General features: G+C 35.4%; 1 protein-coding gene across 1 annotated transcript in view; it reads left to right on the top strand.

Annotated features, from left to right (window-relative positions):
• LOC140151343 (unconventional myosin-Id-like) overlaps nt 1–20,390 on the top strand; it is an 80,499-nt gene that overhangs the window by 18,199 nt on the left and 41,910 nt on the right. The window contains exon 4 of the mRNA XM_072173653.1: nt 205–370. Within this exon, the coding sequence (XP_072029754.1) occupies nt 205–370 (166 nt within the window). The remainder of the gene's footprint in view (nt 1–204; nt 371–20,390) is intronic.

Genomic DNA, 20,390 nt, shown 5'->3' with positions numbered 1-20,390 from the left:
ACCAAAAGGCTAAAAAAAGTTCCTGATGAGAATTTCATAAACTTATCCTTCACTTTTAACAATTCATATAAATGTCATGTCTATTTTATCAAGCTTTTACAGTGATTACTGACAGTGCTTTAATTGGCCAAGCATTTAAATCTGGAGAATCAAACTGTCTGTAGCATTTATGTTTTTGTCTGTATTTGTTTTGACCATTTCCAGAGTGAAAAACATACTAATTCAATCCAACGCTATACTTGAAGCCTTTGGGAATGCTAAAACCAATCGTAATGATAACTCCAGTAGATTCGGCAAATACATGGACATCAACTTTGACTTCAAAGGTGATCCTATAGGTGGACACATTAACAATTACTTATTAGAAAAGGTAAGCAAAAGGTGCAGGTTTAATGTTTTGCATCTTGGTTTGTGTTTTGTCGTTGTGACAATATACGCAAACAATAATTTGGTGCAGGCTCAAAATTTTGAGAAGAAGAATAACGTCTTCATAAGGGTAATCATTTGAGCGGAAAATCACAGTGGAGAATCAAAAATCACAGGAGAGAAAAAGAAAACAAGAGAATAAGAAGGTCTGTGTAGACTGCTTTACAGTCCCTTTTCGATTATCAATTCACCCCAGCTATATCTGTCCACAAAACAAAACACATCCCCAGTGGCCAATCTGTCAAGAAAAGGCTTCTCTGTTTTCTGATGGGAGCGGTTCTCGTTCTGAAAATGTGAGATGGATTGATATTGAAAAATGAATTACATAAAATGTAAAACTTTTAAACAAACTGCTGTGTATTGCAATTTTAGTACACATGCACATGGGGGCTGCTATCGGGGTGGTGCTGGCCGGGGAAGCATCACCAGCATCCCACCTAGCTGAATATACTATGATCAGCTCGTAAACACATCAAAAGAAATAAGTCCCCCTCTGAAAATTTCGTCATAACATCGTAAAGTAAAACTTTGTACCAATAAAACTTACTTAGAAATAATTATATGATTGTTTACTAAGTGTTTTGTGAAAATGAAAGATGTCCATGACTTCATGGCTGAATGAACCCAAATTGAAGACAAAACTGCCCTTTCCAAAAGTCACAAAGTAGGCCTATGCTTGTTAACTGCAAGGCGTATTGGGACAAGGAATGGAACCGGCCATCTTACAACTCACTGTGCTGAACACTGCACCAAGGGGATTTGCATGGCTGAATGATCAAGAATCGATAGACATTACAGCAAATGTTCACTTGGTGAAGATTTTAAACTGCACTCAAACACATGGGGTTTTCCATTAGTAACAAGCCATGAATCAACTTTTGTGACAAGCATAGGCCTACTTTGTGACTTTTGAAAAGGGCAGTTTTTGCCTTAAATTTAGGCTCATTCAGCCCTGAAGTCATGGAAATCTCTCATTTTCACCCAGCACTTAGTAAACAGTCATAATTATTTCAAAGTTAGTGTTATGACGACATGTTCAGAGGGGGACTTTCATGTATTTCTTTTGATGTGTTTAATAGGCGAGAATTATTCGGTTTTTGTTACTGCACGATCAGTAAAGTCCAAACTAACACTAAAATTCACAAAAGCGAGCGTCAGTCACGCAAAGTGCAGTTCACGTAGTAGGTGCTGCACTCAGCTGTGTGTATGCCATCACAGATATGATGTTCCAATATCTGTGATGCCATGATTCTATATCAATCCACTATGTTATGAGTTCCACCGATTATGAGCTGATCAGAGTATACATGTAGTACAGATGCAGCAGACAGCTGAACATGTGAGCAACATGCGCAATGTACTCGCTATTGTACGTCTCCCATCTCCCATATAATAGGCTAATACTCTTAGGTTTGGCATAAGGTGAAAATGCACACAAAAAGTCAAAGACTATAATATAATATGGATTAAATATTACTAGCGGGATACCCGCGCTTCGCGCGGGTCCCCGCTAGATGAGTAAATGGGAGCGTTCACTATAACAGGAAAAATTACTGAACAGGTAGAATCATTGAAAAGGTACATTTTTATTTATCTAAATCTGTCTCTTCTAACATTTTCTTTTTTAGTTTCCTCTGCTTAGCTTGTTGTGATTTTCCGTTTCCATGTTATTTATTTATTTAACCTAAATCTGTTCTTTCTTACATTTCCCTTTTAGCATCTTTGTTTATTTGCTGCTTGTGATTTCCCCGCTTCCATGTTTTTTATTTAATTCTGTTCTCATTATTTTAGCTTCTTTTTTCTTACATTTCCTGAATAGTTTCTTTCCTTCATTGTTTCGTTCCTGCTTCATTTAGTTACTTTAACCCGTTGGTCTAATTACTTGTACCTTTTTGTCCTCATTTTAATTTAATTTTTCTTTACAGTACCGCTTCATCCCGTGACCCGTCCATGTACCTTTTTGTCCTTTATTATTTTTTCTTCTTTCCGTATTATCATGTCCACTGGTCTCTGGCTCGCAAATCGTGTTGCTCTGCGCGCGTGTACGCGCGCATTGGCGTAATGCGCATTACGCATGCGACGCCGACAGCGCTGCCGGCCAGCTGCAGTGACGCGTAGGCTGGTAACCGATTTTCAAAACAAAAACCCTGTTTTTACCCATATTTTCACTGTTTTTGCAGCCAATTCTTGCCCGCTTCAACCAAATTTTCGTGCATAACCGCTCTCGGTATATGGTTCAATGTCCCGTATGAATTTGGCGACATTTTGATCGAAACTGACGGAGCCTTTATACATGATACATAGATACATACATAGATACATAGATACATACAACATTCCCCTATTTATAGTAAGATAATACTTTTACCAGGGAGATAAGTCAAATTTCCCATAGATCAATATTTCCCACAATTACTTTCTTATGTTTTTCTATACTTGGGGAAGCAAAATTTCATTCCAAATACCATTCATTTCCCTGGAAGGAGCTTTCCGAATTCCACATATTTCCAAGCATGATAATAAGGAAAACAATATCATATTTTTCTTGCTTTTCTCAGCTTGTGTGCTATCGATATTTGATTTCCCCTCACATTTTATTTTTCCTTAACTTAAGCCTAAGTCAAATCAAAACCAAAACCATGGACCATAAACATTAAGTACTGGCATTGATCCATTTCCTTTTTGTTCACATCTGAATCTATTTGTATGAATATTATATTCTGAACCGCTTCCATTCTTTAGGTAGGATGTTTTCACATTAATTCAATCTGGTTTTATTTGTGACAAACAAACCACACCCAAAAATAAAAGCTAATTTTGCACATGTTTCAGATTCATACAAATTGGCAACATAATCATTTGAGACTCTTTATTGTTCTGTAGCAATTTGTGTCCTTGCACAGAATATTGCATTGAAAAGGTGAGGGGTGGTGCAATAATTATGTGTACCCCCGGTCTGGTGAATTATGGGGGGGCAAAGATTTTTGGCAGGCCAAAAGGGGAGCAAGCATTTTGGCAGGTCGAAAGGGGGGGTCAAGCAATTTTGGCAGGTCGAAAGGGAGGGTGCAAGCAATTTTAAGCGCATATATTTTGGGCACCATTTCGATATAATGCCCTAAAAAGGTGTAGGAAAACGTTAGGAACACATTCAAATATGCAAAATTTCCTGCTCGCTGCGCTCGTATTATATGATAAGACAATTTAAGGTTTTAAATTGGTCCCCAAAAATTTAGCATGTGTAAGGGGGGGGCAAAAGAATTTTGGCATATCAAAAGGGGGGCAAAGGTTTTTTTGGCACGTCAAAAAAGGGGGGAGGGGAGATTTTGGGGCAAACGATTTTGGCAGACCATTTTGAAAATTCACCACCCGGGGGTACACATAATTATTGCACAGCCCCTGAATTTGAAGTAAAGTATGTAAATAAACAAACAAACAAAAAATTAATACTTGTGTGGATTAAGTGCTTTACTTCTGATTGCTTGAAGCTGTCACAAAAACAAACAACAACCAAACCAACAAAATATATACTAGTTGCTATACTAAGTCTCGTTTCATGTTGAGAGTAACGCCATCGTGTTGGATTTTGTAGTGGCAGACTCGAATCGGTATGTTTACGCAGTTGCATTGCTAGTGTACAAATCGCCTTTCTATACGATTTGAATTAGTATGAAATCCAACATGGCATTACTCTCAACTTGAGGTGAGGCAGACTATAGTACTTAGTGTGATCTGATTTGTGAATTATTTAAGTGGTCTGTTTCTAGCTTGCTTGAAGTTTTGTCCAAAACTAAACAAACCAAATATTAGTGTGATGTGATTTGCAAATTGAGTGTTTTGTTTCTAAAATTGATTCAAAGCTGTGAACAAAATAAGTGTTGAATTTTAAAATGATCATGTAATTATGGAGATAGAGTGCAGCCTAATGTCTAACACTCCACAGCTGGAGCCAGATATCAATGTACAGGGTATGTAGGGATGAAATCAGAAGACAAGTATTGTTACAAGTTGACAAGTTGAAGTTGAAAGCATGCATCACTTTTTAGTCACCTTAAAAATATGAATGCTGTCTAGTTGTCCAAACCACTTATAAATGTTTTCTTTCTGGAGCTACCAAAGGTTATAGTTACAATTTTTAATGACACGCTATAAAAGAATACCAGAAACCACAACCATTTTTGTATAGACTACCTGGGAAGCGCACAAATAGTAAAGTGATGTGTGTGTGATGGCAACTTCCAACATCATTTTATGCATAGCAGCATGTGTGGGCAATAATGAGCACAAAATATGGGTCTTTTTTAAAAGACCCACATTAAAGAGCTTTTAAGGGGCAGATAGGGTTTTTTTTTTTGAGGGGCAGGTGTTAAAAAAGTAACAACTAACATAGTACAAAAGATTTGAAAACACTTTCTATCAGTGAAGTCTTCACACATAAAAAAGAACATCTTTGGTGCAAAATAAAAATTTGGGGTATTGTGGTTTAGTTGAAAGCTGTGTATTATAAGACAAAATAAGACATTTTACATGAATCTGTGATTTCTATACTTTTTGGAAATTAGCTACATGTATTTTAATGGGGTTTCAACTTTGTCAATACTGTTGTTTTCCTTGTTTTCTTCCCAAATCATTTCAAATGTGACAATTAATTTTAATGATTTATTCTTCACTTTTAGGCAATTTTTAAACAATTTAATTTTTTTACACCTGCGCAGGGATCACTGAATGGGCCTTTAAAAGAAGCAACCTAAATGTGAGAGGGCCAAATAGGGTAGATTGACACCCTAGCTCTGTTGTCTAAGTTCTGGGTAATGACTGAGAAACTTGCGGATAAATTTGGTGTTGGACAGGACTGAATTTTTACCCAAAACTGATTCTGCGTAACCTTTTTACCGTGTTTGTTCTTTGTGACATATTTTTAGAACATTCAGCGTGCAATCCTGTTAAAATAGCACCGTAGGGCATAGATGTGGGTCACACATGAATATTTTCATTGACTACCAACACTTTTTCAATTGCATCACACGATAACCATGCATTGTTGGTAGATTTATGAAGAATTATGAAGAATTGAGTCGACAACATAGGGCAACAAATGCCTTACCAAAAATGTGAGTTTGATAACCCTGGAATAGTGCTTTTACCTCAGATAGTAATTTAGTTGATAGTAATTATAGCAAATTGTACATGACACACTTGCAAACACCAAGTTGTTTTAGACTAGCTGCATAATTTCAAAGCTTTAATTAAGTCATAAATATTTAATAAAATCATTATTGTATACACTACATTTAATATGCGACATGTAGGCTTTGAGTACATCAATTTCCTTTAAATGAATGGTATAAATGAAACGATCACACATATGCCATGAGTTCATGGGAAAAATCGGAATCTCAAGTGCATAGCTATTTATAAATTCAGATTTGTCGCATGGTAGGCCTAGTGTGCGATATATATTATATTTTGTTTGTTTTAGTGATAGGAGAAATAAATATTAGGCTAAATGTCAAAGAATGGCTAAAATTTAAAAGGCGGAGGGGGGCTAAAAATTTAAACCTGTATTGTGCACAGGTTTTTGACATACTAAAAGAAAATGAACATATCCATTACATAGCACATAGGTTTTAAGCAAATATAATAAATGAAATGAACTATGAAAAAAGAAATGAAGCTTTAGACACAGGGGTGTGAGAGTTCCTCTTTTCAGCTGATTTCCTGCCAACATTTATATGGGTTTTTTTTTAATTTTCAGTCCATTTTTGGCATTTTTACTGTGCTTTACAGCTTTTTAAATAATTTCCCACTTTTTTGGTGTGGGGTTAGGACTTGCGCGGGGATGTACAAGAAAATATTGCCCCTGATGTTACTTGGACGGGATGTATGTTTATGTTTGTAACAGTTTCTAAAATTATGTCCCGGCTTGTCCTAGGTCATGGGGAGGGATTGCAACTGACAGCCGCATAAATGGGGAAAACTTACCCCAAAAATTACACATTTACATCATTTTTGCATAGTTTTATTTATTTTGGGAGTGGGACAGCAGGATTTTTACATGAATTTTTCCCACAGAAACGTTGAGGGTTGGTCCAGGGGGGTCTGTGTCACTGCTACACCCAAGCACTGAAGCAGTGAACTAATGTTAATGTGGAAATTTTCATGTTACATTTATTTTCGTGCTTCATGCATTACAAGCAGCTACCACAAAAATAACAACACACAAATATATTCTTTTGTGTATAGGTCAATGTATTGGGGGCTAAAGAATCACACATTTCAAAACAAGTGAAATAGTTCATTTGTATGCCAGGCCCCTACTTCTGTTTTTTTAATTTAATTAATTTAATTAATTTTTTTTTTTTTTTTTTTTTTTTACTTTAATATTGTTATTTTTTTTTTTTATCATTTAATTTGTTATTTTGGTTTTATATATTTTTAAATCATTTTTTTTATTTTATTTTATTTTTATTTTTTTATTTTTTTTTTATTTTTTATTTTATTTTTTTTTTATTTTAGGCCAAATAATAAAATAAACATGTTTCACGTCCCCTCCCGCTTCCTTTTTTGAGGTTTCTTCAATTTTATTTTTCGAAATTCAGTTATAAAGAAGTAGAGATGCTTTCTATAGCCTTGCTAATAAAAACTAACCCAAACTAAACTAGTTCAAAATTGGCAAAGCGAAAAATTTCACACAAGAATTTCCATCTAATAAACGTACAATACCAAACAAAATAGTTTCTTTTAATGAAAGAAAACACTTTTTATGCAAGTCATTTTGCCAGTTGAGTTCACATCAGTGTTCACTGTATACACATCATTTATCATGATTGGTAACAATAAATATGTTTGTGTTGGCATATTTGTGAATTGAATAAATACACTTCTATTGAGTGGGTGTAACTGCTTATATTTTCATATTTACAAGATGGACACACAATTGGTATTTTCGCGTCTGGCCCCAAGGGGCCAGATGCATTTAGTGTCAGGATTAAATCCCCAGGGAGTTCCAGTGACACATTCTAGAAGTTATCTGTTATAACTCAGCTGAAAATATACATACAGTGATAATTGATACTGATACAGAGATGGGATTTGACCAACCAGCCTTTTATGACTCTTTAGGGTAAGGCGGCTTATGGTGTCATAAATTTAGTAGGAAGAATTGTGGCCATAATAGGTTCATAGGGCAACGCTAGAAAGTACAATATAATAAATCAGAAGATGTACATACAGCTTCAAAATTACATGAATATAGTCGTGTGTTGCCATAATATTAATGTATTACATTATATTGCTGTAATTTTTGTAATAATATTAGTTCCTCCAAACTTAATGATATCCCGGGAGTGATATGAAATAGTATAATTTGAAACTATTTTTTGTTCTCTAAAATCCCAACGCTAATTATATTACACAAATTGTGAAGCACGCTGGTAAAGTAATGCACTTCATTTAACAAAGTGATCATTGACATACTGAGACAGAGAAAGCAGAGATGGGTTTTGACCAGCCTAGATTTAATTAATTAATACATAAATTAATTAATTGATTAATTAATTAATTAATTAATTTTGTGACAGGGATTGGTTAAATATATTAACCCTTAATAAATGGAGACAGAAAGAGTTTTAAGATAAATAAATAAATAAGTAGATTTAATTAATTAATTAATTAATTAATTAATTAATTAATTAATTAATTAATTAATTAATTAATTAATTAATTAATTAATAATTAATAAATTAATTAATTCCATCCGAGGTCAAAGGTTATCAATCAGAAGTCATCCGGGGTCAAAGGTCATATGGAGGTCAACGGGGTGAAACAGTACCACTATCATGCCGCAACTAGGATTATACCATTTTGTGCCAGGGTTGCATTATAATATTACGTTTTTAAAGAAGAAAGAGTAGTTAGTTAAATAAATAATTAATGAATCAATGTCATCAACAATTCGGGGTCAGGTTATATGGGGTCAACGAGATGAAACAGTGTCGCTATCATCGTGCTGCTACTTGAGTACATATGTCCAATACCATCAACAATAAAAAGTAATAATTCTCAAAAAATTATTTAAATACCACCAACTATATTCATTTTTGTATTTATGTCGATTAATAAAAAGTCATGAGAATATACTAGTACTTGGATCCTGATTCGTCAAGTCTGTTTCCATGACCACAACGCATCCAATCTTTTCTCTGGACCAGACGCATCCCTTTTTAAAGGGATTTTTATTAGGTACAGATGTCAAGAGTTAGAGGGTTAAAAGTTCAGTTGTGATTTTTTTCAATGCTAAAAGAATAAGTTCAGAGTTACCAATCCCTTTGGTGCCTCCTTGCGTTTGTATGATTTATTTATAAAATTTAATATTTTCAACCATTTTTAGGAGAATTTTCTGTTGCTGGTCAAAATTTTAAAAAATGAAAAAGAAGTTCCTAGATATTTCTAGTTTTAGTAAATGAATAACAAAAATTATGTTGTCCACAAAAAAAAAAAAGGTTCTAAATACTTTAGTTAGAGAATAAAGGTATTGGTTTTAGCCCCTGGAGTGCATCTATTGTCTCATATAACACGGGCGACATCATTATTTTAAGTAAAACAATGAGGCAAAGCCGAGTTGTTTTACGCCAAAAATAATGATGTCGCCTGTGTTATATGAGACGATAGATGCACTACAGCGGCTAAAAACAATACCTTTATTCTCAACTCATTCTTAAACACTTCAATTCAAATAGAAATATCATAAGTAGCCTATATTACAAATTTTAATCAAAATAAATCCTACATTTTATAAGGAACTACCTAGGGCTTAAAATCGATCAGTCCCGTTGTTGCTATGCGACTCCCGATTGGTTCAAATAGCGAGCACCCGTATTACGTTGATGCACACACGCTGACCCGTGTGATATCGTGTCATATCACACGGGTAAGAACCAATGAGATTGCAGGAACGTTCTCAAGTGTTTAAGAATATATTTTACTTATTAGACCAACAATTAATTTTAAAGGAATAACAGTAGTGTGGGTTATTTAAAATTCTGTTTAACAATTAACATATTTTAAACAGGTGGTTGTTCAGATCACCCATTAAACAGGGCTGTTTAAACTTTTAAACAGCATTTTATCAGTGTATTGGCAAATCTCTTTAATAGACTTCAATAGATGCTTCAAAATATAGATCTGTATTTTTTTTAAGTTGATTTTTGTGAACCCAAGACCAGTCCTATGAAATGAGTGCATACTTGGAATTTCATGATTATTTGTGTAATTGTATACTTCAGGATTCAAATGATTGTTTTTTGACAGCTAGGCCATTTAACTTTCTCACCTGGGTTTCTCACCCACTGACTTTTGGTATGGAATACCCCCAAGCCTTTGAACTTCGTGAACTTCAGTCCCAACTTTGGAATCATGTTTATGCATTGGCTCTGTAGGCTTTATACATGATGTAGTTGAAGAAGTGCTGATGATTAAATTCATTAATAGTGTTCAAGTTGCATATATTGCGTTCACTAATTAGTAGGCCTACAATGTCTGGGAGGTAAAACATGTCCTCTTTCTCATCATGCAAATATGCTACCATTTTGGACCTTGTCAGTCACAATACAAATTACAGTGTTTAGATATGTTTATTTAGACATTTGATAGAATTTAATTTAGTACATTGGAAATGGGGGGGGGGGCCTTGGATAGTTGTCGCTCAAAAATCCCTTGGGGTGCTTATTAGGATAGAGCACTAATTAAAAAGGGCATTTCGTGATCCACAGCATCATCCCCATTTTTCTCAAAAAAAGTTGAGATTTTTATATCACTGGAAACCTCTGGCTACATAATGTTTATGTACAAAATATTTCTTGCAGATATAAATTTGTTTAGCAAAGATATCGTGAAATTTGAATTTCGTTCTGGTATACCAGAACGAAATTACAACACATTGTCTATGGAGCAGTGTAATACATAAATCATGCATAATTCGCAAACGCAAAATCGGAATCAACTGAAATTTCAGGAATAAGCTTTTTTCGTGGATATCTACTGAAAAATGTCATAAAAAGAGGATACTAGGATCACGAAATACTCCTTTAAGTTGAATATCATGGTAACAGTAATAGATCAATCTTAAAGACAGTGATATCTGTGAAAACATTGAAGACTAGCAATATGGAAGTTTCTTTATGTACGGTATTTATTGAAAAAGCAAAATAAACGAAAGTGAAAAAAGACAGGCATTTTGACAAGATACAACCTCAATTCAATTGTATACTGTGGTAACAGTGTCCATATATACAATTAAAGGTCCGTGACCCGATCGACAGCATCATCCCCCCGATTTTTCTCATTTTTGATGAGTTTTTGGTACCATTTAATAGATTATATTTTTATCATTACCATCCTGAAATTTGACGATCCAATTTGATGTATTTTTGGAGAAATCAAGAAACAAACAGGCTATACTGGTAGCCACCTTCGACATTCTGGGTAGGAAAAAATAATTCCGTGAATAAGAGCCGTTTTACTCCCATGCCAATTCGCACGAACGGAAATAATGAGGGCGCTATAATGATAAACGCTTAAATCAAAAATAAAGAAATACATAAGGGATGAAATAAAATACAAAACAAGACCTTATCTTGTTAAGTATGATACGAGGAATATGAAAAAAATATGAGAAAAAATGTCCCCCACTATAAAATTAATTAATTAATTAATTAAAAATATTATAAAAAACCCCATTTTTTCATTAAAACAAATCGTAAAACAAAAGATAAGTGTAAAACGTATGTGATGATAATACACAAAATTAAAAGGAAATGTATCAGGGTCAAATTAAAATAAAAAGAATGAGATATTTTGTCACAAGAATGATGAGCGTAGTGGTATGGCGAAGCACTCGGGAGTGTTGTTTCTGGATGCGGACCACAATGCAATTCATGCGTACTCAACGTATTGGCTTACTAATTGTGCTAATTATTCACTTTTACGCTGAAAATGTTCTCGCTTTTCTCACATAGATGCATAAAGGGGACAATATTTGAAATTGTATGTAAGTTTGAAGACAATCCATATCCTAAACTGATAGGGTTACCCCCCCTTTAAATGTCCAACATGTCTGATGTAAAATTTTGTCCCATTTGGGTCCTTTTTAGCCATATAGGCCTACACAATTGCAGCCGGGCTATATTTGCACTTCACCTGCATGCATATTTACTGCAAAATTCTGATTGTTGATAATTTTATTTGTCAGATTTTTGATCACTGGTATTAAATGATATATTCAAAATAAAATGCAAACAATTCAATTTGTTGGCATTCATACAGAACTCCACAGTATAAGGCCAAATTAAAAAATAAATATGTTTCACATCCCCTCTGCTTCCTTTTTTGAGGTTTCTTCAATTATATTTTAATTTTTTGAAATTTGCCTATAACTTTTCAAACAATATGTCTAGGAAGTAGAGATGATTTCTATAGCCTTGCTAATGTACAAGAAACACTGTTTTACAAAATTGTACACATGTTTCCTTGTTATAGAAAAACATTGGTTGTCAGAGTTCTGCATAGGCGTGAAAATAAGACAACAAAAATATATTTTAATATAGAGAGTTGAGTGAATATAGAATATAGGCCTTTAAATGTAATATTGGATTTGATATAAATTCCCCTTAATAGCTCTTAATTTAATATGGCATATATTAATCATTTGCTTTGTAGTGAAAAAGAAAAGGAAACAAGAGAGAAGAAAAGTGGAAAACAGTTCTTCAGTGCTGCTTTAAAAGAAAAGAAATATAAAAGGAAGCAATGGTGACCCTGGGTTCACATTATGATAACAAAAAATGGGCTGATCTTATATGACAAAATAGCTGGCAAATACTTCCTATATTTTGCACAAGTTCAAATTCACACCTTGTAATATTATCACATCCACCTACTGTCTGGATGGTTTCCGATTTCATTTACTTGTGCTTGGTTTTGTTGCTATGCTTAGAAACATGATGGCAACAAAAGCCTGAAAGGTTAGAATGTTTTAGGACATGATAAAATGTGTGTCAAAATGAAACATGGCCAAGTAAAAAAAGAAACATGTTTAGCATCCCCTCCCACTTCCTTTTTTGAAGATTCTTAAATTTTCTTTTTTTCCCTAAAATTTCAGTTATAACTTTCTAATGAAGAAGTTTGAGAAGTTCTATAGCCTTCTATAGCCTTACAAATGTATAAGAAACATTTCAGGAAAGTTTTATGACCAGTAGAGGGGCAGAACCTACCAGAAAAACAAAACAAAAAGGCCTACTCCTTTTTTCCAGGTATTGTAATGTATGCAAATATGGACCAAATAGAGGTTTTGCACCATTTTTCCAAAAAAATATTCAAACAAGGTAAAATCCTGAATATGATTATCACAAGAGACGATGTATCTTGGAGGCATTTTTTGGTGTGTAATATTTTTGCCATTGACTTAAAATTGCATGGTAACAATTTTACAAGGACCATTAGGCACTTGAAACTTGATTCTGAGTTTAGCGTCCACCGCCTGCGTTATGAATTTTGTGCTGCGTTTGAGATGTAAAATCTGAAAATAATTCATTATTTTGCAAATTACTACTAAACCAGAAATAAAATTTGTTCTGCAAAATTTTTAAACCCCTTTTTTTGTATTTGAACCCTTCAAAACTATTAGACGAATCCATCTAAATATTTTAGCATTAAAAATATACAGGTTTTTGACCCTTGCTCTATCCAATTACTTCAATTATACCTTTGGGATACCAGGGTAGACTAGAAGTGAAATCAACCAAGCCAAAATATTTTTACCAGATTGTTGATGTTGTAAATAATTTAACTAGGAAAGACCTAGTTTTGACAAATTGGTGCCAAATATTTATTTCATAATGTTCTGCATGATTGTTATTTTTTTATTTAATGAGTCAATCCCCCCCCCCATTTCCCCTATCCTGAAATGTATACGGAGAGGTTAGTACAAATTGGAGTGAAGAAGACTGGCATGGTATACTTCGGAAGTTCGGAATCATTTAGTTTGTTTTAAAACTTGGAAAAACAAAAAGCAAGATAATTATACTTTTATAAATGTTTATTTGTTTTTATATTGCGACTGGTAAAAGGCCGCTGATAATGAAACTTTGAAAATAATGAATAATGAAATAGTTGCCTCATTATGAGCTGAAAAAAATGGGACGCTAAACTCAACATCAAGTTTCAATAGCCTTAACAAAGAAATACTAAGTATGTGATTGTTGGCACAGTGGGTTAAGCAAAATTTTGATATTGTTTGGATGGAAAACAAGGTTTTAATTTGGTGTCAAATATGAACAATTTACACAAGTGACATACAATGCTATCCTTCATCTACATGTATGCATAGATGAAATGCAGAGGAAGACTAAATCCTGCATGGCCCACAAGTTTTTGGTTTAACCTACAAGTCAGACAACAATTACCACACTGTTTTACAAACTTGTACACATGTTTATAGAAAAACATTGGTTGTCAGAGTTCTGCTGTGTTACTGTAAAAATGGTTATTTATTTTCAATACATTGGAATGGTTTTTAACACAATTTGAGCAAGTTTGAAATTTTGACCCTATGCAAAGTTCGATGACCTTTTACCCCCCTTTGGGGCCAGTTTATATTTTTGGGAACATCCTGATTATGTTTTGGGGTCATCTCAGGAACCTAAAAAAGTTGGTTTGGTTTGGTCCTGTGGGGGGGGGGGGGCACAGAAAGTGGCCTAAAATCCCAACCAGTCAAGCATCAATAGCCAGTATTAACCCAAAGTACTGATGGGTATGTTTTTGCGCTGGCATGCTCAATGCTCGAATTACATACAATTTGTATGTCGAGATCAGAGGGACAATTCAAAGAATACCAACCAAACTCTAATTTGACTGCTTTCCCTCTTGAAGACTTTGGATATTTTAGAGTATATTTAATGACTTTAATATTGAATACCTTTTGGCTTTGATACAGATCATGCAAAATCAACTCTTGAACATTGATGAACTGTCAGATATCCTATTGACATACATGTATGATTAAACACCTTGAACAATTATGCTCTGATGATATTCACGTCTTATCTGCTTTCAAGTTTGTAGTATGCAATTAATATATGCACTCAGTTTAGTGCAAGACTTTCCAACTACTGAAGTACAAACAGTGGCGGATCCAGAGCAGTCAGAGGGGGGGGCCCAATTTTGTAAAAAATGTAACTAATGGCATGGCTTCATCCCGGAGGCTTGCTTGACGACGAGAGGGTGTCTGAGGGGATGTGCCCCCTCAGAAGTTAGAAACTTTTGGAAAATGTAGACCCATTTGAAGCCATTTGGTGGACCATTTTGTCACTATTATTGTGTAAAATTTTAGTTTGAAAAAAGCCAAAATTTGAGAAAAACAGCCCAATTGAAGCCATTTGTGGACAAGTTTTGACTTTTATTGTGTGAATTATTGCTATATAATTATGTACCAATAAAGTTAAGACATGAGGGGGTGTCTGAGGGGATGTTCCCCCTCATAAGTGAAAAATTTTGTAAAATGAAGGCCTAATTGAAGCCATTTGGTGGACAATTTTGCACTATTTATTGTGTCAAATTTTATGTTTTAAAAGGCCGAAAATGTGCGAAATGAAGGCCCAATTGAAGCCATTCGTGGGCAAGTTTTAACCTTTATAAATAAATTAGCTTAAATTACCCGATATTGCTTTAGATTTAAACATAAAGTTGCGCACACAGGGGGGTGTCTGAGGGGATATGCCCCCTCAGAAGTGAGAAACTTTTGCAAAATGAAGTCCTAATTGAAGCCATTTGGTGGACCATTTTTACACTATCATTGCTTTTTAAAACAAAAAAGGGCCCAACTCGATTTGTAAAATTTTAAATATAACACGGACACTTTATAGGCCTAAGACTTGAGATTCGCAATTAAAGCATGTATGGTGTTGAATTGAAGTCGGCTCGAGTCCGTCTTAATAGGCCTACTGACTTTGGTGACAAAATGTGACGGGCCCTACATATCGGTGGGCTGCCGTAATTTTCACATGCTTTTAGGCAGAGGACCCGCCTTCAAGCAAAATAATCACATACCTATAGGCCTATAGACTGACCCGACTGCGATTTAGGCATGGGCCTACTATACGTGCAATTTAACCTTTTCCCTTCTCCTTTTCTCCCTTTTTTCTTCTTTTTTTCTCCTTTTCTCCTCTTTCTCTTCTCTTCTCTCCTTTCCTCTTTTTTTTTGGGAGGAGCCTGAGTACAAAATACTACAGGGGGATTCCCCTATTCTTATCAAAGCATTTGTTGCAACTTGGTCAATGCATGAGTTCAATGTTCACAGTAAAAATAAACTCAACTATTTTTCTTATCTCTGTATTGACTCTAAATAATTCCATGAATCATGTTCAAAGTTTGCTCATGCAGGTTAAAGTACAGTGACATGATCTGATCTAATCAGACCCAAGTCGGCAATAATCGAAATTGAGGTATGGGCCAACATAAGGAGCAAAAAAATAAAATAATAAAAAACATATAAAGTGGACATATTAAAAGGTAAGAACTTTTCTTTAAGGGTTTCAAAATCAGTAAGGATAGGTACTACGCAAGTTAGCAGGAACAGGGGTTAGTCCGGGTTACCCCCATGAAAATTTGGCGTTTGGGCTAGCCCCTATAAGGTCTTGCAGTTGTAGAGCTGTAGTGATTTTTGTCCAAACACTAATGTGCTTTTTGGGGGATGCTGGTTTGTTTCAAGAACTAAGTTGGGCCCCTGCATATTGGAAATGGCCTCTCCATCTACCCATATCCCACCCTAAGTTGGTCCCTCCCCTACCCCAAACAAAAATCCCACCTTCTGTGGCCTGGTTGTCTTTTACCAAACCATAAAATTTTCCATGTTGACTTCAACAATTAAAAATCAGTCTTTCTTTGAATCGTGATATAGATGAGTCAAGTTTCATCAACATCAAATAAGGACTTTATTATTACAGCCCAGTGAGAGCTGGTTTGACGTGGGGTTGCCTGCAGAGAACCTTTTGTAACCAATTGGAAATTGCAAGACTGACGAAGGGAAAAGTGGATATTATAAACTTGGGTGTTATTACAAACAATATTTTTATGATTTACTTTCTTCAGAAGCTTTCAGATGAAGAGCCTCTTCCACATATGGCAATGTGAACTGCGTGACATATCTGAATATTTCAAAACTACCACATTTACTTACTTTTTATTAGGAAAGAGATATTTGGCTGTTATCAATTAAAATTACCTGTAATTTTCAAGTACATTTATAATTTGAATCTATGAAGTACAAAGCTTGTAGTTGAACTATACACAAATATTCTGAATATTTGCATAAACTTTTATATGTACCAGTAATAATGTATAAATGGAGTGTACATATTGTTGTAACATAACATTTGTATAATTATATTATGAGCATTAAATGAAAACGTTGAACTTCTTTAGATTTTCAATATATTCAAATTTATTTCAAAAGTGTTTATGGATTTTATCATCCTCTTGAAATATTTTCTCATAAAAAAAGAATTTGTGGAAACTTTCTGAAGTTTCCTGGTATCACTTTAACACTATGGACATATCACTGCATGATAGTGATGTTGGTCAGGGCACAGTAGAGGGCTTTTCCACCGTGAGTCAGGAAACCAGACTTGATACAAACAACCACAGGTTCCTCTCCATGTCCGGTAGACTTGGTTTGAATACTTATCTTATAAATTCATATGAATAGATAGTATAGTACATAGTAAATTCAGATCATTACAAAACAATATCTGGCCTTTCAATTGCATTAACCCTAACACTGACCCATGCTTCGGGTGATTGCGTCATCGCAGACCCTGGGATGCATGCATGTTATGAATTTTTCATCGTGGTATTTTGTGGTTTTTACTGGTGTTAGGGTTAGAGGACACTCTAATCTGGAAAAATACATCTTTTCTAACCCTAACACTGACCCATGCTTTTTGGTATCGGAAGTCAGAGAAGATCCGAATTTTTCAAGAAGAAGAAGAATTTTGACTTGGCACCCCGGATTCAACCTTTGACCTCAGCATGCCAAGCTTAACGATCGCGGACCGGTAGCTGCTCGGGTTATTGCTGCGCGGACAGCAATTCCGTGAGCATATCACACTTCGGGTGATTGCGTCATCGCAGACCCTGGGATGCATGCATGTTATGAATTTTTCATCATGGTATTTTGTGGTTTTTACTGGTGTTAGGGTTAGGGACTAACTCTAAGACAAATGTGTCAATTTACCCTGGCAATTTACCTTCAGTGACTTCAGTGGTGGGGGCAATACTTTTGGTGGCTATTGGCAAGTATGCATAGCCCCCCCATAACTTGGGCCAGGTGCCATTGCCCCTCCCCCCCCCCAATATATAAAATCTTCCGGAGCCTCTGACCTTTGATGATGAAGATGTACTCATCATGATCATGGTAATGGGATAGTGTGGGTACTCATGTACAATGTATGGATGGCGTGGGAGAGGGCATTAATGTATGAATACTGTAAGCATGTGTGTGAATTGACATTTAAAAATTACCCATAGCAAGGATTAAATAGTGTCACATTGGCCCTTCTTCTAGACATACAAATTATATTCTTTGTAAGGATTTGGTTTCAAATCTTTTTTTTTTCCCCAAATCATGTTTTAATGTTTTCCGATAACCAACTGAAAAGTATGCCTAAAACCTGAGCATTAACCCTAACCATACCAAACAACAAAAAACCACACTTCACAAAACATAGGCACAGGCAGGTTTCCCACGTGATGTGATTGCGTCATCATGCGAACAGTCATATGGTCGCGGAAAGCTTGGCCGGACAAGCTACACCCCTGTGGCAAGGTAGGCCCATGCCTGTGTCTGGCACTCGAAGAGTTGGTGGTTCAAAACCGCACCCGAAAAAAAGTTTTCTCTTCTTCTTCTTTCTTTCTTCCTTCCTTCTTTCCTTCCCCCTCGCCAAAAAGCAGTGAGGGTGTTAGGGTTAATGAAAAGTTGTTCTATTTTTGTCATTTTAAATATCTTTCCTTTTCCTTCGAAACATTAAATCCCCCTACTTACCCCCAATCAAAATAACAATGGGAAATTTCTGTATTGAGAAATATTCAAATTTAGGGAAATAGTCATTTTTGCCCCCTCCCTGAAATTCCCCGGAAAAAAATTATGTCCGTGCCGGTGAATTCCACAATACACTGTATTGTGTCACTGTGGTATTGTGTTCAGGTGTTTTTCAAGTAATAACATCACAAAGAAAGGATGTAACATGACCTTGCATTATTAAGAGGTTATGATATGTGTTTGTAATAAACACATTTTACATTGGCTAGACATCAAGGGCGGCGGAACCGGGGGGGCCAGGGGGGCCAGTGGCCCCTCCACTTTTTTGACTGGGGGGACCTGGCCCCCCCCCACTTTTAACCCATAATGTGATGTGTGTAACATGTCTGGGTGAACATAAATAATCAAATCTCTATTCTAGACCTTAACATGCTTAAAGAAAGTGTAAAAATTATGCACAAAATGGCTTCAATTGGACCTTCATTTTGCAAAATTTTCCAACTCCCCTGTATTAGGACACCCAACACTAAAAGCAATAATTTATACAATTATAGTGAAAACTTATCCACGAATGGCTTCAATTTGGGCCTTCATTTAACCCATTTTCGGATTTTTCAAACTAAAATTGTACACAATAATAGTGCCAGAATGGTCCACCAAATGACTTAAATTGGGCCTTCATTTTGCAAAAGTTTCTCACTTCTGAGGGGGGCACATCCCCCCTCAGGCTCCCCCCTGTGTCGTGCAGGCGCGCCGCGAGGGCCGCATCGCGGCCATTATTTTAATTTTTTACATCACCCTGACTGGCCCCCCACTTTCAAAATCGTTCCGCCGCCCCTGCTAGACATGTAATAAGCTGAAGTAGGTGTTTTTCACTTAAATTAAAGAGAGTGCTCCTCTGCTTTAATTCATCACATGCATGAATGCAGTGTGCTGTAAATTACCATCCATATTCACCCACGCATATTATATTACTTGATGAAAATAAACATGAAACATGTCATACCATCATTTCATTAAAATTATGTCAATTAAAATTAAATACATCATTTAAAGCAGTTTTCTAGAACTTCCAACATGTTTATGCATCCTCTCCCCTTCCCTTTTTTTTTGGGAGACCATTCATTACCTGGGTTGTATTTGAATGGATTTTCTTTTCCTTTTTTTTTTTATAGTGAAACAGAAAATGTACAATTAAGGTTTTCACACCATATTTTACAGGCCTATGCAGGGTTAAAATTTGGGTACAACTATTTGGTGAATCAAAATACAAGTGTTACACAAATAATTTGTGAGAATCAAATGATTCATACAAAATTCCTTTGCAAGAATCAAGATTGGCTGTTGCACCAAAGTTCAGCAGACCCAGATGACTAAAAAAATCCCTTTAAAATGGGATACGTCTGTTAAGAGCTGTGCAATAATTATGTGTACCCCAGGGTGGTGAATTCTTAAAGTGGTCTGCCAAAAATTGCTTGCCCCCCCCCCCCCTTTGGCCGTGCCAAAGAATCTTTGCCCCCCCCTTTTGATGTGCCAAAAAATCTTTGCGCCACACCCTTTACACACTAAGATTTTAGGGAACCCAAATTTAAAACCTTAAAAACCTTAGGAATTTTGCATTTGAATGTGTTCCTAATGTTTTCCTTTTCACATAGAAAGGTGCCCAAAATATCTGTGCCAAAAATTGCTCCCCCCTTGACCTGCCAAAAATTGCTTGACCCCCCTATAATTCACCACTCCGGGGACAGTACACATATATGTTTTGTGTTTCTGAGTTAACAAATATTGCATATTTGAAAGTGTTCCTAATGTTTTCCTACACCTTTTTAGGGTGAACATAGAAAGGTGCCCAAAATATCTGTGCCAAAAATCGCCCCCC

The sequence above is a fragment of the Amphiura filiformis genome, chromosome 4 (genome assembly GCF_039555335.1).
Source record: "Amphiura filiformis chromosome 4, Afil_fr2py, whole genome shotgun sequence".
Classification (NCBI taxonomy): Eukaryota; Metazoa; Echinodermata; class Ophiuroidea; order Amphilepidida; family Amphiuridae; genus Amphiura; species Amphiura filiformis.
The sequence above is the reverse complement of the archived record's forward strand: the minus strand, read 5'-3'. Positions and strand labels throughout refer to the sequence as shown.